General features: G+C 41.1%; 1 protein-coding gene across 2 annotated transcripts in view; it reads right to left on the minus strand.

Annotated features, from left to right (window-relative positions):
• Positions 1-205: 205 nt before the first annotated feature.
• Positions 206-27299, minus strand: part of NGLY1 (N-glycanase 1) — a 44692-nt gene continuing 17598 nt past the window's right edge. Inside the window, exons 4-12 of one of the 2 annotated variants that reach the window (XM_040353013.1) lie at positions 21905-22067; positions 21596-21815; positions 19028-19149; positions 17853-17998; positions 15206-15316; positions 12257-12421; positions 9685-9870; positions 4729-4906; positions 206-1003 (exon numbers count right to left, since the gene is read on the minus strand). In XM_040353013.1, coding sequence (XP_040208947.1) covers positions 831-1003; positions 4729-4906; positions 9685-9870; positions 12257-12421; positions 15206-15316; positions 17853-17998; positions 19028-19149; positions 21596-21815; positions 21905-22067 — 1464 coding nt within the window. In that variant the 3' untranslated portion in view covers positions 206-830. Of the gene's footprint in view, positions 1004-1649; positions 2127-4728; positions 4907-9684; positions 9871-12256; positions 12422-15205; positions 15317-17852; positions 17999-19027; positions 19150-21595; positions 21816-21904; positions 22068-27299 lie in introns of those variants that run through there. The other variant, XM_040353014.1, reaches the window with a different exon arrangement.

A 27299-nucleotide genomic window follows, 5' to 3' on the forward strand; every position in this document is an offset into this window, starting at 1 on the left:
GCGGTACAGTACAAGTTTGCTTTAGGGCCAGTTCACACCAGACGCAGTTCCGTACAGATTTGTCTGCACTAAAAATGCATGCACAGTGTTTTCCATGTATTCCAATGGCTCTAGTTCACACCATGCAATCAGTTTCCGGTGTAGAAACTGACTGCATGGTGTGAACTAGAGCTATTGGAATACATGGAAAACACTGTGCATGCATTTTGTGCAGAAATAAAGAACACGGAACTGAACGAACTGTGTCTGGTGTGAACTGGCCCTTAAACTTCAATAGCATTCAAATGTGCAATAAGTGAACAAGCCTATTTGGCTTGTAGAGCTCACTGGTACTCAAGCGGTCGTATTTTTTACTGCCAAAACCAAAAATGAATCTTATTGGTTGTGATAGACAACACAGGCCCTTTTCAAACAAAAGGCCCAATGGATTACATTTATACATCAAAAGGATATCAACAGCGGAGGCATTTGCCCATAACAACTAATCAGATGTCCACGGAATTTTTTTTTGTATAAACTGCAATGGAGGAATGACAGATAACTGGTTGCTACAGGCAACCCAGACCTTCTTCCAGTTTCATGCATGAAGCCACAGTTTGTAACCATTTACCACAAGGCAGACGTAGACATAATCGGATGATAAAAAAGTACATTTCAGAACATGTTAATGTAATATAATATGCGCTTCTTGGGGAATATACCTTTAGGAAGATAATTTGCATATCTTGAACCAATAAAACCTCAAACACCTTGCATACTTAAAATTTCAAAAATTAAAATGTTTCCAACCAGTCCCTTAATAATTAAAAACAATGGCTAAGTAAAAATTCCTAGGTGTCTTTAAAGGTCACAATAATTTCCATCATATTTTCTTTGTCAGTCAGGCTCTCCCGAAACAGCTGTGTATGTTGCCATGCGCAACTTCCTTCTCCGCCAGATAATTCAGCTTCCAACACAACTTCTGTAGCATTTAAAAAATCTGGGTAGGAGCAGAGGTTTTTATCTGAAAAAATAAATAAAAATGACACGGTCATATAGTTGATTAAGCTAGGCATCCTCAGTGAACACTCTTTAAAGTGGATTTGTTTTGCTGCCTCCCATAGATCAGTTTTGACCCTTGTATGACTTAAAGCGGGGGTTCACCCTTAGAGGGCACTTTTCCCCCTTAGATTCCTGCTCGTTTTTACTAGGGGAATTGGCTATTTATTTTAAAATATGTGCAGTACTTACCCGTTTACGAGATGCATCCTCTCCGTCGCTTCCGGGTATGGGCTGCGGGAATGGGCGTTCCTTCTTGATTGACAGTCTTCCGAGAGGCTTCCGACGGTCGCATCCATCGCCTCACGATTTTCCGAAAGAAGCCGAACGTCGGTGCGCAGGCGCAGTATAGAGCCGCACCGACGTTCGGCTTCTTTCGGCTACGAGTGACGCGATGGATGCGACCGTCGGAAGCCTCTCGGAAGGCTGTCAATCAAGAAGGAACGCCCGCTCCCGAAGACCCATACCCGGAAGCGACGGAAGAAGATGCAGCTCGAAAACGGGTAAGTACTGCTCATATTTTAATACAAATAGCCGATTCCCCTAGACCGAACGAGCAGGAAGCTAAGGGGAGAATTTTTTTTTTTTTTATAAATGGGTGAACTCCCGCTTTAATGGTACAGTTTCCAGGCTGACATCAAATGATATTCTTTCACTGCATGATCAATGTTTTCTTATCGAGGAAGTATTATATGCCTGTATGCAGGTTGGCTAAATGGTTCTAGATCTCTATGTACTAGTAACTGCAGCTGTCCAGAGCCATAAAAGGAATGATCTCCTTGTATGCAGCTAATAAAAGAGAGAGCTCTAGGCAAATATCATAATCTTGGAATCCTATTCAAATAACTCGCACAAATGATGTCCTAAAAGAAACCGATTAGTTGTGCATTGCACATTGGGCTGAAAGCATCCCTATGTGCACAGTCCCAACAGCCTTCTTCTCTGAAGTTGTGTTATTGATAGGTGACTCAATTTTATTAATGCGGCAGAAGATCTCATTCTTTAGTCACCTGTTATCCTTCAGCCTGCTGATTGGACATTACAGGAAGCAGCAGCACACTGATAGGTTCATCCCTGTTCTCTTTATTCTGTAAGCAGATTTGTTGCCAGCAAGAATATTTAGTGATATATTACATATAGAACAGGTCCAGCATTACAGAATACATAGAACGAACATGAAATGGGTACTGCGGTATCAACAATTAGGAAATACAGTAAGATAGTTCCATAAGTCCTGTCTACGTTAAAAAAAAAGTAGGGAGGAGAGGAAAGGAAGAAAACGGGAAAGCAAAAGACAACATCCAATAATATCACAGCATACCACAATAAGTAATTGCATAGAGGAGCCAAATCCATTTCAAGCCATGGCCCCAAAGGACTAGTGTTGGACTAGGAATGGGTATTATCAAACAGTGATTCCTTCTGCATCTATCCAATTGGACCATGTTTTGATTCATTTCCTTGGGCAGTTGGGACTAGTATAGGTCAATTTATAGAGCGGGAGAGCTACATTAAAAGCGTGCTTCCACACCGCTACTGTAGGGGGCTGAGGAACCATCTATTTGACCAAAAGGGTCCAACCTTACATAGAATGGCTAATAAAATATCATTAAATACACACACATTACCAAAAGTACTGTATTTGCTGGCGTATAAGACTACCTTTTACACTTAAAAAACCTGGCCAAAAAGCAGGGGTCGTCTTATACGCTGGGTCAGCTGCTCGGATGCCTGCTGGATGTGTGGCAATACTGTATGTAGCTTTGGCTACATACAGTATATACCGATTAGCCAATCCCGGTGAGCGATGTATTCAAATGAATGCAGAGCCTGCTCAGATTGGGGTAACAACCTCTGCCAATCCGAGTGCCTACATACAGTAGCCTGCTCGGATTGGCTTTGAGAGTCAGAGAAGCGTGGGCTGATGATGTTACAGCCTCTGCCAATCCAAGCAGGCTTTGTATTCATCAGTAGAATACATTGCTCGCCGTGATTGGCTTCAGCTCCAGCAAGAATGAAGAAGAATATGGCTCCAGAAGAAAGAAATATGAAGCATCGGAATAGGGGTCGTCTTATACGGTTAATACAGGCAAAAAATCTTTAAAAAACTGTAAAATTAGGGGGTCGTCTTATACGCCCAGTTGCCTTATACGCCGGCAAATACGGTATTGGGAATAACAGCTTCAACTCTTCTGGGAAGGCTGCCCACAAGGTTTAGGAGTGTGTCTATGGGAATGTTTGACTAGTCTTCCAGAAGGGCATTTGTGAGGTCAGACCAGGCGTACCAATACTTTAGGTGATATAGTGTATACAGTGCCTTAATAAAAGTATTCATACCCCTTGGAACTTTACACATTTTGTCATGTTACAACCAAAACCGCAAATGTATTTTATTGGGATTTTATGTGATAGACCAACACAAAGTGGCACATAATTGTAAAGTGGAAGGAAAATGATAAATGGTTTTCAAAATATTTTACAAATAAATATGTAAAAAGTGTGACGTAAATTTGTATTCAGCCCCTGACTACTTTGTAGAACCACCTTTCGCTGCAAGTCTTTTTAGGGATGTCTCTACCAGCTTTGTACATCTAGAGAGTGACATTTTTGTCCATTCTTCTTTGCAAAATAACTCAAGATCTGTCAGATTGGATGGAGAGTCTGAACAGCAAGCACTTCAAGTCTTTCCACAGATTCTCACTTGGATGTAGGTCTGGACTTTGACCGGGCCATTCTAACACATGATCATGCTTTGATCTAAACCATTCCATTGTAGCTCTAGTTGTATGTTCAGGGTCATCTTGCTGGAAGGTGAACCTCTGCCCCATTCTCAAGTTTTTTGCAGACTCTAATAGGCTTTCTTCTAAGATTGCCCTGTATTTGGCTCCATCCATCTTCCCATCAACTCTGACCAACTTCCCTGTCCTCCTGTAGAAAAGCATCCCCACAACATGATGCTGCCACCACCATGTTTCACAGTGGTGTGTTCAGGGTGATGTGCAGTGTTAGGTTTCTTCCACACATAGCGTTTTGCTTTTAGATCAAAAAGTTCAGATTTGATCTAGAGCACCTTCTTCCACATGTTTGCTGTGTCCTCCACATGGCTCCTCACAAACTGAAAACAGGACTTCTTATGACTTTCTTTCAACAATGGCTTTCTTCTTGCCACTTTTCCATAAAGGCCAGATTTGTGGAGTGCACGACTAAAAGTTGTCCTGTGGACAGATCCTCCCACCTGAGTTGTGGATCTCTGCAGCTCCTCCAGAGTTACCTCTTGGCTGCTTCTCTGATTAATGCTCTCCTTGTCCGGTCTGTCAGTTTAGGTGGACAGCCATGTCTTGGTAGGTTTGCAGTTGTGCCATACTCTTTCCATTTTCGGAATATGGATTGAACAGTGCTCTGTGAGATGTTCAATACATTTACATTTTTGGTTGCAACATGACAACATTTAAAAAAAGGCAAGGGGTATGAATACTTTTTCAAGGCACTGTATATAAATGTTTTTGTATTTTTTTTACATGTATTGTGAATGTTGGATTTATGAAATAACGTATGTTGTGTTGCACATCCAGAGTGTTTATTGCAACTCCCAGAGCTTTTTTTGGTAAAAATTAAACTAAAATGTGATACCCATCTCCTAATGATTATGCATTTGTTTTTTTGTTATAACAGAATCATAATTAAAGTTACCAGGATTAACATCCACTTGCGTGTCTGCAGAATACAGCTTCCAGTTTATTGAACCACTTTCGTAGGTCTGGCTGCTTGTCCGGACACTTATACTCTTCACTCTCAGTCCAGTTGATGCACACTCAACCTTCCAACCAATTTTGGCCAATGTAGTACCTTCTTTGCGAGCTAAATATACCTGAAAAACATCAAGCTTTGTTAAATAGCAAGTGGTCTGCAATGAACAATTTCACAGATATAAACAATATTCTTACATATGTAGCCCTACGCAATTTTTGGGAAACAAGCAGACTGGTGCACCAAATATAGAGGTCTCCTTAATATGAAGGATATATAGTAATGGTAATTACTGGCCAAATAAGCAACATACTTTAAGGCTGCATTCACACCTGAGCGTAGCGTTTTGCACCGCGACAAAACGCAACGGTTTTTACCGCGATTTGCCGCGACAAAACGCAGCGTTTTTTACAGGTCTAGGGTCACCAATGTAAAACGCCCAAACGCCCAAATTCGAGGGTCCAGAACTTGTTTGGGCTTCAGGTGTTCAGCGTTTTGTAGTGGAGATGTGAACCATCTCCATAGAGAATAATGTATTTTTTCCCTTCTAGCGTTTTGGGGTGTCGCGCTTCAGGCGACAAAACGCTCAGGTGTGAATGCAGCCTTAACCCTTCCTATCTGCAATTTTGTAGATTATTTTCCTGAAATTATTTTACATTATCCCTTCAACAAGTACCAACTGACACTTTGCACATCTGCTAGATGTCAAACCCAACTGTCACTGACAGATTGGTCCACACTGATGATGGTTAACCAGTCTGAATTGCAGCCAATCAGGTGATCACTATATCACCTTGGTACCAGATCCCAAACAGCCCTGTCGAGTTTGTTCCAGCTGAACAATAGAACCCCTCTGCTTGGGGGCTGTTCCATTGTCCATCAGGCAAGTCAAGCAGGACTGAAACACTGCTTGGGATTTCAGTGCAAAGGCAGTGGCAGCTCACTACAGAAACTACAGGCATACCCTGCTTTAAGTACACTCACTTTATGTACACATGCGAGCACGGACAAAGCCGTGAGTGAAAGTACAGACATTCCCGTAGCAGCCGCAGTATGGTCTGGAAGAGGCGGAGCTGCCACCTGAAGTTGTCGCTATTACTAGAAACCGCAAGTGAAGAGGCAAAGTCCTGCCAGCCAGCCCAGAACTGCTGCCTAAACGTAAGTGGATTACTATACAGTACTATAAACTTCACTCCCTGACCCCCCCCCCCACACTACAGCCCATGGCCCTCCACTATAGGCCGTGATCCCCCTAATACAGCCCCTGAACCCCCAAAAGTGAAATAAGGGATTGCTTCACTTTAAGTACATTTTCGTTTTACATACATGCTCTGGTCTCACTGTGTACTTAAAAGTGGGGTATGTCTGTATACACGCTGGATTTCTAGGCTGAATCAAAAGGAATTTTTCTGTAAATGCAGTGTTTTCAAAAAGACAAAACATGGGGAAATCTGCACGAATGTCGGATTTCTTTTTACATTTTGCTCACTTGAAGACCAGATTGTTTCACACCCTCCCAGTCCAGGCCATTTTTCAGCACTGTCACACTTTTAATGACAATTACTCCGTCGTGCAACACTCTGTACCCAAATACATTTTATATTTCTCTTGAGACAGATAGAGCTTTTGTTTAGTGGCATTTAATCACAACAGGATTTTTTATATATATATATATAAACACAAGGATTAAAAAAATGTAAGTGACAACAAGTGATGTGAAATAAAAAAAATAAAAAAGAAACCATAATCCAAAAAATTATCAGAGTCCACAATTAAAAATAGAGAATAAACAGAATAAGACGCTTCTGCCACACACTGATGAGAAATACCCGGTGAAAAGTCTGTGAGGACTATTTACAAAAGGTAAAGTGCAGTGCTCCCCAGCCAAAAGTGTATTTCAGCTTCTTACCAGAAAGTATTGACCTCTGTACTACAGAGGTCAATACAGCGCATAGGGGGTTAAGGTGTCCCTCCAACCATTCCGACTCCTCAGTCTGAGCCAGTCACTAGTGTCCCCAAAGCGTTCAGAAATAAAATGAGATAAGCACTCTCATAGTGTAAAACATGCTTTGATAAAGTCAAAAATGCACACTCATTGTTAAAGGGTCAAAACAGCTTAGCAAATCAGTAATATCAAAAGGCATTCCTAAGGCCTCGTACACACGACGGGACATGTCCGATGAAAACGGTCCGCGGACCGTTTTCATTGGACATGTCCGCTGGCGGATTTTGGTCTGATGGCTGTACACACCATCAGACCAAATTTCCCGTGGACAGCGAACGCGGTGACGTGGCCGTGCCGTTGCGGCGACGTGCGCGACCCTGGAAGGTCAATGCTTTCACGCATGCGTCGAATCACTTCGACGCATGCGAGGGCTTTCGGCCAAGTGGACATGTCCGGTGAGTCGTACAGACGACCTAACATGTCCGACAGACAGGCTTCCAGCGGACACGTTTCATAGCATGCTAAGAAACATTTGTCTGCTGGAAACCTGTCCGCTAGGCCGGGAATCCGGTCCGGTCGGCCGTACACACAGACCAGTTTCAGCAGACATGTTCGGTCGTGTGTACGAGGCCTTAGGGCTCGCACCAAACTTGATCCCAACCATCCAATAGGATCACTGTGCATGGTGACATCACTATACTTTTCATCACAGATGACATGGTCTGAGGGATGGGTTATAAATAGAGCGGCCGCACCATCTTAACTGCTGGCTGCAGTGCCCAAAATAGGTAAATACCCTTACAAAAAAACAGAACAGCGCCACCATAGGATGGAGGGCTAACTACATGTGTGTTCTTTATGAACGCCGGCAAATAATGGATACTAGAAAATCGACATAAATGTCACCTAGTGTCAAAACCATATTACGACACACAAATACTATAATCCCTCCACCAAAGAAAGGATTTATAGAATAAAAATTAAAAATGGTGTTAAAAACACTGAAAATTCCCAATCAATAAAAGGGAAAAATAAAGTGATATTATAAAAGGGGTAATGTTAAAGAATTACTACTAGCCTAGAAAATAAAAATGTATCTGCTTCTGTACTCTTTCTTCATAAATTTGGGCCAAAATCTACTCTGCTACATTTCTTTGGGGAAATATAGTCGTTTGCAGACTCTATAACTTTCGCACAAAAAAAATAAAAATATATATATATATATAATATACACACACGTTTTATACAGCATGTCACAAAAGTGAGTACACCCCTCACATTTTTGTAAATATTTTATTATATCTTTTCATGTGACAACACTGAAGAAATTATACTTTGTCAGTGCTCAGACCATATGCTACACTGCATCAAATTGGTCTGCATGGCTGTCGTCCCAGAAGGAAGCCTCTTCTAAAGATGATGCACAAGAAAGCCTGTAAATAGTTTGCTGAAGACAACAAAGGACATTACTGGAACCATGTCCTGTGGTCTGATGAGTACAAGATAAATATATCTGGTTCAGATGGTGTCAAGCCTGTGTGGCGGCAACCAGGTGAGGAGTACAAAAAGACAAGTGTGTCTGCCTACAGTCAAGCATGGTGGTGGGAGTGTCAAGGTCTGGGGCTGCATGAGTGCTGATGTCACTGGGGAGCTACAGTTCATTGAGGGAACCATGAATGCCAACATGTACTGTGACATACAGAAGCAGAGCATGCGCCCACTGTCTTGCTAAAGAAGCTGAGGGTAAAGGTGATGGGCTGGCCAAGCATGTCTACAGATCTAAACCCTATTGAGCATCTGTGGGGCATCCTCAAATGAAAGGTGGAGGAGCGCAAGGTCTCCAACATCCACCAGCTCAGTGATGTCATCATAGAGGAGTGGAGGAGGACTCCAGTGGCAACCTGTGAAGCTCTGGTGAACTCCATGCCTAAGAGGGTTAAGGTAGTGCTGGAATATAATGGTGGCCACACAAAATATTGACACTTTGGGCCCAATTTGGACATTTTCACTTAGGGGTGTACTCACCTTTGTTGCCAGCGGTTTAGACATTAATGGCTGTGTGTTAAGTTATTTTGAGGGGACTGCAAATTTACACTGTTATACAAGCTGTACACTCACTACTTTACATTGTAGCAAAGTGTCATTTCTTCAGTGTTGTCACATGAAAAGATATAATAAAATATTTACAAAAATGTGAGTGTACTCACTTTTGTGAGATTGTGTTTGTGTGTGTGCATATATTACACACACACACACATTTGAAAATTGATCAGTCCTAATGTACCGACTGACACTAGATTCTTGAGGTCCTAAAAATCAAGGACAGTACAAATAGACAGTGCACGGTATTTAGTAAAAGATATGGTGAGTTTTTTTGGAGGTTGTAATTTTTTTTGTCACAACTTTTGGGGAAAATAAAGAAATTAAATAAAATTTGTTTTTTCATAAAGTTGCCATTTTAACATAGTCTCTCCCCCCCCACACACAAAGCATAGGCATACTTAGAATTACACCCCAAAACACATTCTGCCACTCCTCCCAATTATCCCACATGAAAGACTTTTACAGCCCAGCCACAGATGCCCAACATCAGAGGTGATCAGAGTGGCTGCACTAATAAAGCTTGATCACATGTTAGATTGGGAGCTAGTAAAACCTTGTAGGTTCGGACGCGGTATTATGTAATCAATGCCACAGCAGCACAATGCCACTATAGTGACACTACTTGCTCTGGTTTTCAGATTTTTTTCTTTTACCTACTGCCACTATAACAGTACTGTTGTGGATTTTGAACAGAGACATTGGCTGTTGCACTGGAATAGTGTCATCAGTTCATGCGTCTGATCAGCAGACAGAGCAGTATAATGTCACCATAGTGACATAGTAGCGTTTGTAAAAAAAAAAAAAAGGTGACAAACTGAATGGCAGCACTTGTGTATGCAGTTAACACTTACCATTTTCCAGTCATTTTCTACTTTCCTGTGTATGGACTCGTTTACCCAGGCTCCATTTTCCCAGCCAGCAATCACTTCGTTGCCATTTGAGACTCGTGTGTACTGATCATCTACAATGTTGTACTGTAGATGAAAACGTTTAGCAGCTTTTTCTTTTTCAGTGGGAACAAATGCCACGCTCTTGGTCTAGTAACAAGACAAGAAAATCATAGTATTTACAATTTACAAATTGCTGACCACATCCATCTGAACTTTGATTATACTCTTAAGAACTGATGATCCTTCCACACACTTTCTTGTTGTAGTGTCTGAAACCATTTGTTCCTTTTTTTATACTTCTGTACGGCTTACATGTTTAACCAAAATCCCAACCTTGTATGATTCAGTGTTTCACCTATTTCTTCGTCTGGGAGGTCAGAAGTGATCCAAACACTGTCTTAGAAACAATGGTTTGATCTACATATAGGATACAGCAGATTAAAAGGTTCTAAAAAAGGTGTGCTCTACTGCCGTTTTTATTTTTAAAAGGTCACATTCGCTTGTACAGAAAAAAATAAAACACATTTTTGCAGGAAAAAAAAGTGCATTTATTATTTTTACCTGCAGGAGCCTGGAAAGGATTGCACATGTGATCATGTGTATGTACTGTAGAGTGTGGACTCCTACAGACAGCTTTTAGCCTGTATGTGTCTACAGGCTTTCTATTTAAAAACCACAGGACACGTCAGTGGACTACAAGATCGCTCATCAGCAACTCCACAGCCCAATGAAACTAAAAGTCTGTCTGCTGTGAGAAAAGATGGTACTCATAGTTAATACATTAACAGGAATCTGTCAATGAATGATGCAGCTGTGTGGGTAGAACCATGCACAGCCGTGACGTTTTTAAAAATTTACAGCAGGTGCAGGGATAGACACCCCCGTCCGCTGTCACAGGGAGGGAGGGATCAGGGGTAGGGACTTGAACAGGTTACATGTTCTACACTAAATACAAGCGTAGCTTTTAATATGTTACAAAGAAGAACTTCTCCTTTAAATAAGGTGGGGTTTCTTTTCTGTGTGTGTGTGTAGTGGGAACCAGGTTCAAATGGTAAAGCATTGAGGAACCAGCCACTTGCTTTAAACCTTTTTTTTGCCCACGTCCAGTTCAAAACTAATGCGATTTGCCTCTATTACTTTTGTATTAGACGCAAATCGCATTGCAAAGTATCGGTACTTGACCGACACAGAGTCGTACTCGCCGAAACGGTATCAGTGCATCTCTAATGATTATCTTTGCTTATGGTGGCATGGGGAGCAAAGTAAAGGAGTTTGTGCTGGTGGGACAGAAGGGGAGGCAGCATCAAAGTGAACCTACTGTACCATTGAACTACCTGCACTGGCAAAATAAAGGTTTGATTCAACGCAAACCTGCCGCCTCGCTTCGGACCTTCAACTATTTACATATTCCTAACAAGCTCTATATCAGCTTAAAAGCAAGACCTTACTGACCTCGGTCCTGCAGGCACTGTTGAGCAACTCATCCTCAAATTTTACAGCAGAGGTACTTGGGTAATTCACACAGTTGCTCAACCCACTCTGATCCCCCTCCCAGCAAGTGACTCAACAGCCATCTAATTTCAAATATGAACACACTGTAGGTACTCTGGTATGGGGGAACTGAGGGAATAATTTGCATGACTACAGTGTCTCCGCTCTGAAGTTTTTATTTTCCAGCAATGCCGGCAGCTACACAGGTTAGTTAGGGCTTGCTTCAAACTGATTTACTGCTTACTGTATAGGTAAACATTTGAATGTCCAATGTCTGGCCACATGTTCACTTTAAAGTGGAAGTAAACCCTCCATACACCCAGTGAAGTGAACAGCCTCAGATGATACACAGAGATTAACCAAATCACCCTACATAGGTGTTATATGTATATCTGCTATCTTCACATTTATATACTGTTTACAAAGTTGAGTTTGTGTTAGGAGATTTTCTCTTCCTGGTTAACACGGAGTGTGATGTCTGGGCATACAACCAAGATAGCTAAAATTGCTGATTTGAGGAAAGGCACACACCCCCTCTCACCATAGGCAGAGACTCTCAGCTGTTTTGTAATAGGAGCTGCTCTCTGCTAATCTATTTTAGCAACCTCCTTTGACAAAACATTCAGGCTGCTTTTGTCTAAAAAGTAAAAGTATGTCAGGAGTTCTCAGGCTGATAACAGAGGAACCATTCAGAAGAGAGCTATAAAAACTTAGCTCATTGAAAAGAGATAACAAAATACTGCAGATATATGTGCCCAGCTCAAATTTCATGAATCGGGTTTACATCCACTTCAAGTTTAACATTCACAAAGTCTATTTGATGCATTGCCTATAAATCCTCATATTGTTGCAAAAAATTGATTCAGTTAGGCTGCCCAAAAGCAGCAATACTGAACTGCAAGTGAGCCACACGAGTGACAGTAGTAGGACCCAGTACGGAAGGGGGGTCTCACCTATTCATCATTTTTTCAGGGAGACATCTGCCTGTCTATGGTCAGCTGTAATGTGCAATTTTGAACGAAAGAAAACATTTCACAGGTACCTGCACACCAACTTCTCCTCGTGCCACCCTCCAGGCTACAGATCCCGATATTCTGCCACCAAGCTCTCCAGGGTTTGGTGTCTTCGGAGACATAAACTCTACAATCTCCACGATTAGTCTCCTGAGGATCTCTTCCTTCCTGGGTTCTGGTAAGGACTGCTGCCTCTACAGTTTCAACACAATTATTATTTCATCTTGAAATCAATTTGATACAAATGTTTGACATCAATAGCATTGTAATCATTTAATGTCATTCCAGTTTGGATAAAAGTATTAACAAGACAATGAATAAGGCCATAAAAATGTATATATTAATTATTCTATAGTCTGTTCAAGCAAACCTGTAGTTTAACTACTTTAATATTGGGCACTCCAATCCCCCCCCCCCACCCTTCTCCTGCCCAGGCCAATTTTCAGCTTTCAGCGCTGTCACACTTTGAAAGGCAATTGCCCGGTCATGCAACACTGTGCCCAATTTAAATGTTTAGAATATGTTTTCACACAAATAGAGATTTCTTTTGGTGGTATTTAATCACTAGGGTTTTTATTTTTTACTAAACTAATGAAAAAATAAAAAAAAACTGTTTTTTTTTTATACATACAACTGACATGGGAACCTGTCTTAATAGTTAAGCAGCACATAGACAAGTACAAGGAGGGGCAGTACATTGAGCCACGTAGGGCTCTTTTTATTTTCAATATTTTTATTGTTTTTTTTTCCAGAAAGCTCACCAACAAATAGATGATCAGGTATAGAGAAAGCCATAAACGTATATGCAACAGACAATTGTATTAACAGTAATGGTATCATGGAAGGGCATCCACCCAATCTCGTGAACATCATACAGATTGGAACAACACGTGGTTTAGATCTCCCAGAAATTCCTTTCCTTCCAAGACCTGTGGGAAGATAGCACCAGGTCGCCTGCCTAAAAGATAAAGAGTTACCTACCCGGATGTTGGTTGACGCCAGACACCAACCCTGCCACCCCAATGGGACAGAGTGGCTCCGCCCCCCCCGCATCGGGTAATGATTAGAGATGACTGGACTGACCGGTGAGACGTAGGGCTTTTTTAATTTGAACAATGTTGTCAGTCAACATGGTTACAGGAGAGAAGAACAGATGGAATACTTTAAATTGCTGCTAATTCTTCGTAGTCCAATTACAGGCTGGGATGGGTTCTGAATCTCTCTGTACAGCTTAAAGCTGTTCTTCATCCTGAAAATTATTTTTCCTCCTCTCCAAACTACCCAGCTACATAAATATCTCCCCCCCCCCCCCCCCCCCGTGTACATGTTTTGGCCCTTGCCCCACTCTCCATTCTCACCTAGATGAACGATGTGCAGTGCTCCTGAATGGAAGACTATGTCTCCAGGGATGTGCAACATGCATATCCCAGAAGGCATAGTTTTCCATTCATAAAAGGAAGGGGGGGGGGGGTGTCTGTCTGAACCTGAAAGAGATGGCAGCCTTCCAACGACGTCAAAGAAAATGGCAGTGCGGGACCTTAGCGATGTAATCAGAAAAGTGGATCTCAGCAGGAAAATGCTGGATTCACTGGGTGGAGGAGTATCTGAATCATCACTTCATCAAATCATCACTTAGGCAGGGATTAAAATAAATAAATAAATGGGGATGAAGTTCCTTTTTAACTGCAACATAATCTGGATGTGCTGTTTTATATGGATGTCTGGATCACAAAACTGTCTCAAAATGTGGAATCCTTTGGCAGGTAAAGCAGTCTACGCGTTTGTGTCCATGCTTCGTATTTAACTATGTGCCTAGAGTTTAGCTTCTGTCCCTGTTTTTTTATTTTATTTTATTTCCAGGCCAATAAATTGTATAGAATACAGAAAAAGGGAAAGTCCACCAAGAGAATCCATAATATTTAAAACGTCATTAATGACAAAACGTGTGGAGTGGCGTCATGGCATGTGACATCATCGTGCACCAGGATGTAGCGGCCATTTTGTTGGTTGGAAACATCAGTGGCATTTATGACATGCTAGTTTAATATAAAGTGAGAGTTCAACTTTTAATAATAAATGGTTTTATAAAATTTGCTACACTAGGAGATGCTTCCTTTCCTCGTTCCGATCATCCTGGGAGTTCTTTAATCTTTGTATTAAATTGTGATTCTTAGAGAGTGCTGATGAGGTAAGAAGTTGGCAGGCCATCTACACCAACACGGCATTCCAGGGGATATGTATAACTGTACGCACTTTTATTCCTTGCACTGTTGACTTGAATGTACACCAGCTATTTATTGTTGCTTCTTTAACAATTTATTTGATAAACTTTGTATGGATTTTGTATATGACAATTTACCTCTTTATGATGATTATATAATATTATTTAGGCCTGTAAAGTCCCATAAGGTGGGATTTTCTTCTGTTTGTTCGAAATTTGGGATGTGGGCCTAATCTACTTACCTTCATTCTTTACAATCTTAAAATGTTCCCCATGTTAAAATGAGGATTTAAACAGCATTTTTTGATCATTCCTTTGGGTGGGTCCAATCATTATGGTAAGAGGCAGGGTGAAGGTGATGGTCTTCCTCCTCCGCACATCCTCCTCTGAGCATTTTTAATATTTTGGTAGACTTTTCCCTCTTTTCTATACAATTTTTTGCCTGGAAAATATTTTATATGAATACCTTTGCATTTGTGATAATAACGTCATTTTAGCACTACACTGTGTATGTTATATTTGGGCTTCATATTGTTTTTCTGCAATATTGTGCCAGCAGCTCCTATTAGTTCATTTGACTTTTTGGTGCCCAAGTGCGATTATATCATTTTTTGGTGGCATCCCAATGGCAACAAAGTAGCAATTCATAATACATGGTTTATTTATCTTTATTTTGTATTCAATAATTTGCTTGCAATATTCAACTGATCTATAATTACTTATGGTAAAAGAGAAAGAATTTTTAAAAATGTATTACCGTCTTGTTGAGAGCAGAAGTCGTTTCCCGTAACCAACTTTCTCGAATCTCCTTCCTCCGCAAGATGACTTCTTCATGTTTACACGAATATCTCCAAGTGACATCAACCACCTGCAATGATTACAGAGCAATCAGACTGTTTTTATGTCACTGGGCACAAATCATCATGAAATTCTTCATGTCACAAACAACATATAACATGACCTGCATCTAAAGCATTTGGCGCTCTATCACACGTACACATTTCTTCGAGGGGCTCAATGGTTACCATGGCAATACTGAGTTCAATGAGTCCCTGGTAGGATAGTTCTAGGCATCACATCCATTTTTTTTAAAAGGATTTGGAAATAATATTAAAAAAACAGAGACTTTCAAGTACATATCATACATGCATACATTTTTTTAAAATTTATTTAGATCGATTATATATCATGTATAACCATAATGTACATATGTCCACCATTATTAAAATCATATTGTTGTTTCTGTACACTGTCCATTCCAAAATCAAACTGCCATCATTTAAAAAGTGTATCCAAGTTCAAACAACAAAATAAGGCCTTGGACTGCATTAGCTTTAATTTTTCAGGCAAAGAATATTTTTAGCAAGTACAGAAAGTACCCTTTGATCCTACCAGAAATGCAGCATTCGTGTCACTTCCTGTGTATTGAGAAAATAGCATATACAATGGTATCTTTCTTGTGTAAACTACTAATCACATCAGTCCCCATTTAACAGAAATGAACTAAGGCAAATGTGTGTTTAGCTACAATTCCTTTCAGAGATAAAATGATTAAAGCGGTTGTAAACCGCATATATAATTTTTTTTTTTTTTTTTACCTGTAAGGCAAAATGCATAATCAGCTAGTATGCACCGCATAATAGCTGATTATGAAATACTTACCTCAAAACGAGGTGAACGACACTTACCTGGTTCACGCCGAGCGAGATGTCATCTTGCTCCGGCGTGTCTTCCGGGTATCGCCGCTCCAGCGCTGTGATTGGCTGGAGCGGCGCCGCTCCAGCGCTGTGATTGGCTGGAGCGGCGATGACGTCACTCCCGCGCATGCGCGCGGGAGATTTAAAATCGGCAAGGTCCGGCGGCTGCCGGATCTTCCGCCGTGGATCCCTCCTGCGCATGCGCCGCCCGCATTGCGAGGGGAATATCTCCTAAACCGTACAGGTTTAGGAGATATTCTTTTTACCTACAGGTAAGCCTTGTTATAGGCTTACCTGTAGGTAAAAGTGCAAATTTAAGGTTTACAACCACTTTAAATAAATGTAGCCACTCAAGGATAGGAAGGATTTTACATTCAGGATCACCAGGGGAAAATAAAAGAACAAAATAGTCTTGAAATAAAAGAAAAAATAATGCAGCCGCCACATCAAGGACCGGAAACTGCAAAGTATTTGATTTTTGCTTTTCAATTTAGATAAACTTTCAAAGCCCTATTTTATCAGTGTAAATATATTTTTAAATATGGTTTGTCTTTTTGCTATAAAATTACTTAATCCCCCAGAACATGATATATTTTCTGAAAGACCCTGTAGAATAATAAAAAAAATAAAAATATATAAAAAATAAAGCTTGCAATTTTTATGCACATGAACGCAATTTAATACCCTATTTTTTGTACAAAATAAAAGATGATATAGTGTAGCATAAACAGTTACCAAAGGTGTCAATCCTTAGAACTGAGTGTACCCAAAGAATGGTGGAAAAGGAATACATCACTAGGCAACGCTTTAAATGCCTTTACACCCCGTCCGCGCATTTGAATCTGTGGGTTTGCGCAGGCTGATAGAGTTACTTACTTGTACTAAATGTTACTATTTTTTCCCCATTTAACTTTATTTCTATCACTAGGAGGATAACAAGCCCCCTATGTGATAGCATTGGGCAGGCAAAGGTTTTAAACCTTGATTCTCTGACTTTGTATGCAATAATTCATGAATATATGAAAATGTCTTGATTTAAGGCAGTTTTGTGTTTAATAAAAGTCAGCAGCAATGTGCTCACCCGAGCAGTCCCTACCCTCCGTCTTCTGTCCCCAGAATCTGAACTGTGGGCACCTGGCTGTGCCAGCTTGCGGCTTCACAGCGCATGCATGAGCAGTGCTGCACATTGCGAATGGTCCCGCAGTCTTCTGGGGCCTGTGCCATCTCCCAGATGACTGCCGGGAAGGAGGCGGAGAGGAGAACTTCCACTCGGATAGCCTAGGCCAGTGTTTTTCAACTCCAGTCCTCAAGGCACACCAACAGGTCATGTTTTCAGGCTTTCCATTATTTTGCACAGGTGATTTGATCAGTTTCACTGCCTTAGTAATCACCACAGCCGTTTCATCTAAAGGAAATCCTGAAAACATGACCTGTTGGTGTGCCTTGAGGACTGGAGTTGAAAAACACTGGCCTAGGCAACATCAGTAACCTGCTCGAACCCCCCCCCCCCTCCCAAAAAAAAAAGTGCAATTTGGAGAAGGGGGAGGCCTTAAAGCAGAATATTCTCTTTTGGGTGGAGCTCCGCTTTGAATAGTGATATTTGGTTCCAAGTGTATTAACAAATAGATACACTTTTTTCTTTATGTAAAAACAGCGACTGCATGATAAGCAACTGATTACCGTGGCATAAAATACCGCTGTACAAACCTCTTCTTTGGAGAATGCAATGATGTAAGACAACTTTTTTCCCCATCCAACCTCATACAAGAGAGGCTTGTCACAAGCATTTTCACACGGGTCACAATGAAGCCATCTGTTTTGAGATGAAGAGAACACCTCAGTCCAGACATGATCTGCAGGATGTGAAAAATATGCACTTACTTGTCTTATTCCACTAAATTTACTTTTTGTCAATGCACAAATAGTGGCAAACGCAAAACAAAAAAAACACACACATGGTAACAGTCCTGCAAAATACTGCAAGTATACACATTGGCTTACATAGAATACAACTAAAACAGAATTCATTTTCAAATGAAAATACGATATTTACTTGGAAGTGTGCCCTATGGTAAACACAAAGGAGTTAATAAGGTGCATTTCCACTTTTGCAGCCAAATTGTTATAACACATACTTTATATTGGTCACATTTTAATATTTTGTTTAAAGTTCTTAGCAAACCTATTAAAAAAACTGTTAATGTAAGTTTTTTTTTTTTTTATTGTTTTAGGTATCCTTTGTGAATAGAAGTTTCTAAAATTTGAAGGCAAAAGAAGAAATACATAATAAACCCTTAACACCCACCCATGCAATAAAACACAGGACTTCAAGAGTAAGTAAACCCTCTCTTTAATAACAAAATAAATAAAAAAAAAAACTGCAAGACAAAAGGCATAATAAGCTAGTATGCATAGCATACTAGCTCATTATGAATTACTTACCTGAGAACGAAGCCCCTGCAGCAGTCGTCCTCTGTTGCCGTCATGATACCCAGAGTGACTTCCAGGTATTGCTGCTCCAGCGCTGTGACTCGCCGGAGCAGCGATGACGTCACTCCCGCACATGTGCACATGTGTCTACGGCGGTGCAGTTTTTCTTGGAAATATCTCCTTAACCGTTTCGGTTAAGGAGATATTTGTTGCACCTACAGGTAAGCCTCAATCTAGGCTTACCTGTAGGTCAAAGTGGTCTGTAAGGGTTTACAACCACTTTATATGGTTTGTGCCTATGGAAATGTATTTCAAAATGTTAAATATCAACTGGATTATTTAATTGTTAAAGCAGATTCATTGGAAATACTGACTTCTTTCCTTTACATCATACTACGTAACAGGTACAGTACTAAAAAAAAAATTAAGGGCTACGTACTACCGGCACTTACCTGTACTGTCCCATACATATCTTGCTTCTAGTCCCATTGCTCTGCAGCACAATGTAAAGCAGTTAGCCCACTCTCCGCAGCGACCCCGCCTGGTCTCCAAGAGCTTCTCTGGGTTATTGTATCTGAAAATTGGATACACATTAGTAGATTTATTTTAACAACGCTCAAAGTGGCACACAATTGTGAAGTGGAAGGAAAATTATAAATGATTTTACAAATCTTTTACAAATAAATATCTGAAAAGTGTGGTGTGCATTTGTATTCAGCCCCTTTACTCTGACACTCCTAACTAAAATCTAGTGGAACCAATTGCCTTCAGAAGTCCCCTAGTTAGTAAATAGCATCCACCTGTGTGTAATTTAATCTCAGTAAATCTTTGGGCTCTTTCACACGGAGCGGACCGTTTCTGGGTCCGCTCCGTGTGTCCGCCAAAGCTCAGCGGGGATCCCCGCTGAGCTGTCGGCGGATAGGGCGGTCCCCGCACACAGTGCAGAGACCGCCCTGTCTCTGCTCCGCTCTCCCCTATGGGGGATCGGATGCAGACGGACCGTCTGTCCGTCTGCATCCGATCCATTCCGCCGAACGGAAGAAAAATAGGGTTTCTTCCGTTCGGAAAAGCGGATCCTGACTGACGCGAACGCTAGCGGATGCTCCATCCGCTAACGGACGCGATCCCATAGGGATTCATTACAAGTCCGTTAACGGACTTGTAATGAGCGGACGAACGGTCCGCTAGTGTGAAAGGACCCTTTATCTTAACACTGAACCTCTAAAGGCCCGTACACACAATCGGATATACCGTCAACAATTGTCCGATGGATGTGTTTTGTCGGATAATTCGACCGTCTGTATGCTTCATTGGACAATTGTTGTCGGAAATGTAGTTAAGCTCTGCTGATTGCCATCATCCAATCATGTGCAAGCAAAAACATTTTTTTTTTTGCACCTCAGGGGTATTCTTTACAAAGTTAAAGCGGGATTCCACCTGCAATTTTTTATTTTTTTTTAAAAGTCAGCAGCTACTAACACTCTAGATGCTGACTATTAATAAGGACACTTTACCTGTCCTAGTCACCTGCGATCGCTCGGTCCTGGCGCCTCCATCCTCACTAAGGGAAACAGGCAGTTCTATTAATTTTTCGATTTTTGGCGAAAAAAATAAAAAAATAAAAAGGGTGAAACTCCACTTTAAGCTTTACCAGCTCTGGGGAAAATGAGTGCAACTGCACTTGCAAAGTGCACAGTCTATCTGCCTTTAGTAAATGAACCTCAGGCAGTTCCAGCCTCTAAAAATAAAAAAATATAAAAATAAAAAAAAAGGTCAGCAGCTACAAATACTGTAGTTGCTGAGTATAAATGTTTGGACACTAACCTGTCCAGGGAGTCCGCAATTTCGACCCCCCCCCCCCCCCCCCACATGCAGGCGGTGGCATTGCAACAAAGGAAAACTGGCAGTGAAGCCTGTAGGTTTCACTGCCGGTTTGCTACTTTACACCCGTGAGTCACGCTGCACTTTCTGAATGGCCCGTCATCTTCTGGAACACACACAGGTCCCAGAAGGCAGCTGGGGGGGGGGGGGGGGGGGGGGGGGGTTATAAGAAAAGATACAGAATGCCAATCCTGAATGCAGAAAGTATGAATTCAGGGACATGCAGATCCACACGGATGTCAAATTGGGACATTTGGCTGGGTTTGTGCAGATGCTACATCCCAAATTAAATCAATGGTACTGCCTGCACAGGAATGCATGGAACAACAGGTAAATCAGCAGGGAAAGGGGACAAAAAAAAAAGCACAAGAACAGTAGTGGGAGGTGAAGAGGCTGGAGACACAGGGAAGCAGCGGCATTGGTGGCTCACATTTTAGGTGAATAGCGCTGATCAGCGGCTTGTCAACTGCTAATCAGAGCTATTTGTTCAGCAGAGTATGCTGAACAGTTTTGCTATAAGCTCAAGGTCCATGAGATTATAGGAGGAGGAATGTACGCTGTGTACTGACCTGGCCAGCTGGAAGTGGTGCTGTAGGATCCGTACGCCGTACAAACCTGGCAGCTAAAAGGTTCAAATGTAATGTAGGGGGAGGGGTTTAATAGTTGTTTAGGAGCCAAGTGTTAAATATTCACACACTCTCTTCTCTGCACAGGGCACCTCACAATGAAACACCACCATCCCTGAACCAGATAGAAAAATAAGTATTTAGTTCCCGTTGGGGTGCTCGGGTGATTGGGACCTCGGACCTCGACCCATTCTGGCAATTTTCATTACTCTTCGGTGTGGTTATCGCTGAGGTGTTCTGGGTGGGGTGAATATGTGAACTTTCTTTTTGATCAAGCCTGTTTGCGATGTTAGTCTAGATCCTTCAAATGTGATTTACAAGTTTATATACTTGGGTGCAGGTTTGTTTTGACCATCTTTATTTCTATGCACCATGTATTTGCATTTTGTATGTCATGAAAATATTCAATAATTTTTTTTAAACTGAAATAAAAAGTGTATTTGAAATAAGAGGACTTCATGGTACCGCTGCATTCTAGATAGATTAATCATACACAGACACTGTAATCCTCACCTAGGAAACCTGTTGATGTGATTACACTTATTACAGTAATGATTTTCCACCCTTGTTGCCCCCCATCGAAGATCATCTGTTGATGGGGTGAGCGACTCTTTAGTCTCAGTCTGTCCATTACATTGGCTACAGGGCAGACTGTTTACCCAATGGAAGAAGTCTTCTTTAAACCAGCGTAATAATTCTAACATGAGGAAATCGTCTTCATTGATAGTGGACTCTACAAATAAAACAAACATTCTTAAATTATGTCTTTGGAGACCAACATTTTTATAGCTATATATTGATATGAACATTTACACGTATTACCAGATTCGAGACTTCTCGCTTGCAGCAGTTTTTCCTGAGCTCTTGCTTGCAGTTCTGATACAGGAATCTGGTCTCGAGCTTTTTGTTGAAGTTCAGATCGCTCATAAACAAGCACATGATGTGCATTTGACTGTAGTGTCTGCAAAAATCGCATCTCAGAAGTCTAGTAATAAAAAAATAAAAATATCATTGCAAACTGGAGAGCCATACAAATTCACATCAAATTGCACACAGTGACCTAATCCGTTTTATTTTTGTGTAGAAATACTAGTTTTCTGCGTTTTAAAATGCTCAGATGTTAACCGGCATAAACCAGGGGTCGACAAATCCCGGGCGCCAGGTCGCCATGGCGACTAGAAATAGGGTCCTGGCGACTTGGCTTGGAAGGGGGGGCAAAAAAAAAAAAAAAAAAAATTTTTTTTTTTTTGTGAGCTGGCACCATCTGGTGGTGAGCCGTTGGTATTACAAGTTATTACCACCAGATGTGTAAGCTGGCGCCATCTGGTGGTGGCCGTTGGTATTACAAGTTAAGCATTACAAGTTAAACAGCAATTCTAATGTAATTTTTCACTATTTTCACTGCCATCTTCTTCCCTCTAATTAGAACCCCCAAACATTATATATATTTTTTATCCTAACACCCTAGAGAATAAAATGGCGATCGTTGCAATACTTTCTGTCACGCCGTATTTGAGCAGCGGTCTTGCAAGCACACTTTTTTGGGGAAAAAATTACACTTTTTTTAATTAAAAAATAAGACAACAGTAAAATTATCCCCATTTTTTTTAATAGTATGAAAGATAATGTTACGCTGAGTAAATTGATACCCAACATGTCACGCTTCAAAATTACGTCTGTTCGTGGAATGGCGTCAAACTTTTACCCTTTAAAATCTCCATAGGCGACGTTTAAAAAACTCTACAGGTTGCATGTTTTGAGTTACAGAGGAGGTCTAGGGCTAGAATTATTGCTCTCGCTCTACCAATCGCGGCGATACCTTACATGTGTGGTTTGAACACCGTTTACATATGCGGTCGCTGCTCACGTATGTGTTCGCTTCTGCGCGCAAGCTCGTCGCGACGGGGCGCGTTTTCTGGCTCCTAACTTTTTTAGCTGGCTCCTAGATTCCAAGCAAATTTGTCAACCCCTGGCATAAACTACCATGATGCTTGCACTATGGACACAGACCAACCCAAATTGGGAGCTTTCTTGGTCAGTAGAGAGATTCCACATTGGATTGTCACATAATTTGGGTGAAGATAAGGATTCCCAAACGTATACAATACCTCCGGTTTTGAGGCTACTCCTGGGTGAATAGGCAATAAATTTGCTCCCAATTAAAATCCAAGTACCTTGTAGCATCGTCTTTCAGGAGCGTACAACCATTTTTTTTTTTATTGTTCTAAAAAGTCACTTCACAGTCTACAGGTATTTGGTATTTCAGCAGTTAAAGGGTCACTAAAGGATTTTTTTTTTTAGCTAAATAGCTTCCTTTACCTTACTGCAGTTCTGGTTTCATGTCCTCATTGTTCGTTTTTGCTTTGATGTTGCTGCAATTCCTCTCTGTTCTGGACACTTCCTGGTTGTCGGTTTCCTGATCACCACAGTACTGGGAGATTTCTCACTGTGGTCACTAATCAAGGAGGTGCGATTACTGTGTGTCTAAAACCCCTCAGCACCAATCCAGTTTTGTTTTACAAACCATCACTGCCCTCTATTGGCTCTCTGGCTCTGTACATCAGAGAGACAGGAAGCAACAGGCAAAAACGAAACTAAACTGTAGGTACATTATATGATTGTTTTTTATCTATTTTTAATAATTTTTAAAAGGAAATCAGTTAACTATTATGTCTCTATACCCTGTAAACAGTCATCTCAGCCCAAAAAATGTTTTCCTTTACAACTCCTTTAATCAGATCTAGAAGTTTTTTGCCCCCTTCAAAATCAGGCCATTTTTTTGCGATTTACCGCTGGGCTACTTTAACTGGTAATTGCATGGTAATGCAACACTGTATATACCATTATATATATATATATATATATATATATATATATATATATATATATATATCTCTATCTATCTCAATACCCCCGAAGGGGCCGCTGGTTTGAATTCGGGCCTGGCGTTACCTTACCGTTCACCACGTTCGTCTTAGGGATCCTCCCTAACCGGTTATTCACAAATGTTTGCACCAACAATTAGTCTCTTTTTACAAGATTTTATTAAACATACTCAGACAGAGGGATGGAGGGTTAAGAGAGATTCAGGTACCTTGCTTTGTGGATCATGGGTACGTTCTTGGATCCAGAGAACAAACCGTTTCCACACTGGATTCAGCAACCTCTCTCACTGACATAGCAGCTAGTGCAAAGCTCGTTCAAAAGTCTCTGCCACAGACTTGATGAGTGCCATCGAGTCGTTGCACAGTCCTCTGCCACAGGACTGTGTAACCACACACACACACACTTTGCAAAGTTCCAAAGACACAGCTACACAGTACCAGGATCTTTCAGCCAGCCGGCAGCACTGTGAGGTAGATTGGCCAGGATGTGTCCTCCAATTAAGTCCCCAATTGTTCGGCTTCTTCCCACAGGCAAGACAGCACAGGACCACCCCTGGACCAGTAGGCCCCAGAAACTCCTGAGCCTACTCTCAGTAGCGGAGCCTCGGCCCAGCAGGCCCTGAGGCTGAAAAACTGCTAACACATCCCTGAGGCCAGGAGGGCCATCAGGTCAGGATCGGAAGACTCCGCCAGAACAGTGTCTGTTCCTTAAGTACCCTCTCCCAGAATTCACAGCGGTGGGGACCATGCCCACTGGGCGGCTTCTGGGAAAAGAAACTCAATACACTTAGCCCGCTGCATTTCCAACCTTGTCCTGTGGTGACAGCGACACCTACAGTCAAGTGGAAAATGTGCAACGCAGCTGAACTGGAACAGAAACCAATAATTTTACATAATCATTCCGAGCTAAACTACAGCTCAGATAACTTAAATTTACAAATAGCGCCTACCAAACAGGAGCAGGGTATATATTTATTTGAACACAGGCGCAATTTTTATACTTTTGGCTCTGTATGCCACCAGAATAAAATTAAAATTAAACAATCCAAATGAATTTTAAGTGCAGATTTTCAGTTTTAATTCAAGGGGTTCCACATAAATATCAACTACAAATTTTAGGGACTGCAACCATTTTTATACACAGCACCCCAATCACCCCCCATTTTCAGGGGCTCAAATGTAATTGGACAAATGAATTCCTGGGTTGCTTTTGCAGTGTGTTTTGGATCATTGTCCATCTGTACTCTAAAGCACGTCCAATCAACTTTGCTGCATTTGTCTAAATCTGGGCCGGAAGTATATCGCTAAACACTGCAGAATTCATCTGGCTGCTTCTGTCACGTCATCAAAAAGCACCAATGACCCAGTGCCACTGGATGCCATGCATGCTCATGCCATCACACTGCCTCCACCATGTTTTATAGATCACGTTGTGTGCTTTAGATCATGAGCTGTTCCAAGCCTTCTCCACACCTTTTCTTCCCGTAATTCTGGTACAGATTAATTTTAGTTTCATCCATTCAAAGAATGCTTATCGAGAACTGGTCTGCCTTATTTAGATATTTTTGTGGAAAAGTCTAATCTGGCTTTTCTATTCTTCAGGCTTATGAATAGTTTGCACCTTGTGGTAAACCCTCTGTATTTGCTCTCCTGAAGTCTTCTCTTGATTGTAGACTTTGACAATGATACGCCCACCTTCTTTAGAGTGTCCTACATTTGTCGATGTTGTGAATGGGTTTTTCTTTACCATAGAGAGGATCCTGTGATCATCCACCACTGTTGTCTTCCAAGGACGTCCAGTCCTTTTTATGTTGCCGAGCTCACCAATGCGATCTTCTTTTCCTCAGAATGTACCATTTGGTCACTCCTAATGTTGCTGCTATCGTGCTGATGGATTTTGTTTTTTGAAGCCTTAAAATGGCCTGTTTCACTTGCATAGACAGCTCTTTTAAACACATGATTTAGGTTCACAGTAACAGATTCCAAATGCAAATATCACACTTAGAATCAACTCCAGACCTTTTACCGGCCTAAATGATGAAGAAATAACAAAGCAGTAGCCCACACCTGGCCATAAAACGGCTTTTGATTCAATTGTCCAAATACTTTTGGTCCCTTGAAAAAGGGGGAGTGGCTATTCTTAAGAGTTGTAATTCCTAAACCCTTCGTTCGTTTTGGATCTACATACCCTCAAATTAATCCTGAGAGTGTGTACTTTCAACCCATATCCATTATATAACTATAGCTTCAATATGTTTTGGTAAATGCCTGAAAAAAGAAAATTGTGCCTGTGTCCAAATATATATATATATATATATATATATATACACATGGACCAAATTGCATTAGTGAGTAACTTCTGCCCTACCAAGTGACAACCCTCAAATTATAAACATAAACCCAATAAATCCACCAAATAATCTGTGGGTTGCTGCATGCACAAAATTGTGTTTGCACAAAATTGTGTTTGCACAATACATGAATAAAATAAAGTAAACGTGTGCTGCGCTACCATTCTCAAAATTATAAATGTGAAACATAATGAAAAACAACCAAGTACCAACTTAATAATAATAATGTACTTCATACACACCAATTATTAGTAATATATCAGTTCATAAAAATGGCAGTTCATCAAAAGTGCATAATGTGAGATTCACATCCAAAAATCTTCATATGCTTCTAAAACACCTCTTCCCAATCACCACTGTGCTCTCAGTGCCCTCACCTTAATGGAGTGATATACAACACCTGTAAAAATCACATCCAGCTTGGTCCTCCGTGTACCTGTAGTGTGGCCTTCTACTCACTAGAGCGCTCATATCCAGTCAGGTGTTGCTCCAGGGTAATAGGGTGCTGGGTTCTTTAAGGGCGTCTTACCCACATGATGTATGGTTACTTCCATGCAATGTTATAATAAACAGGATGCCCCCTATAGTGTAGTATTGTAAAAGGAATGCTTTATTACCATTAAAATACTGCTTACATTAATAAAAATACTATATGCAATCCACAGGGGTACCATTTTCCCCTGATGAAGTCATGTGGTGCAAGATATAACAGTCTGAGGGATCGTAGATCAGAAGTGACATAAAACCAGGAAGAATGGTACCCTTGTGATTGCATATTGTATTTTTATTAATATAAGCAGTATTTTAAATTTATCTTACCACTTAATTAATCTTACTTCCATGACTAGCACCGGGGGGGGGGGGGGCATGGCCTGGATGGAGGCTGTTATCACTTATTACACGTTGGGCTTGTATGGTGTACAGTGGCTAAGATTTCTCTTCATTAGTTCTGTTGATTACATAGAGTCGGGGCGAACGACT

The sequence above is a fragment of the Rana temporaria genome, chromosome 5, assembly GCF_905171775.1.
Source record: "Rana temporaria chromosome 5, aRanTem1.1, whole genome shotgun sequence".
Lineage (NCBI taxonomy): Eukaryota > Metazoa > Chordata > Amphibia > Anura > Ranidae > Rana > Rana temporaria.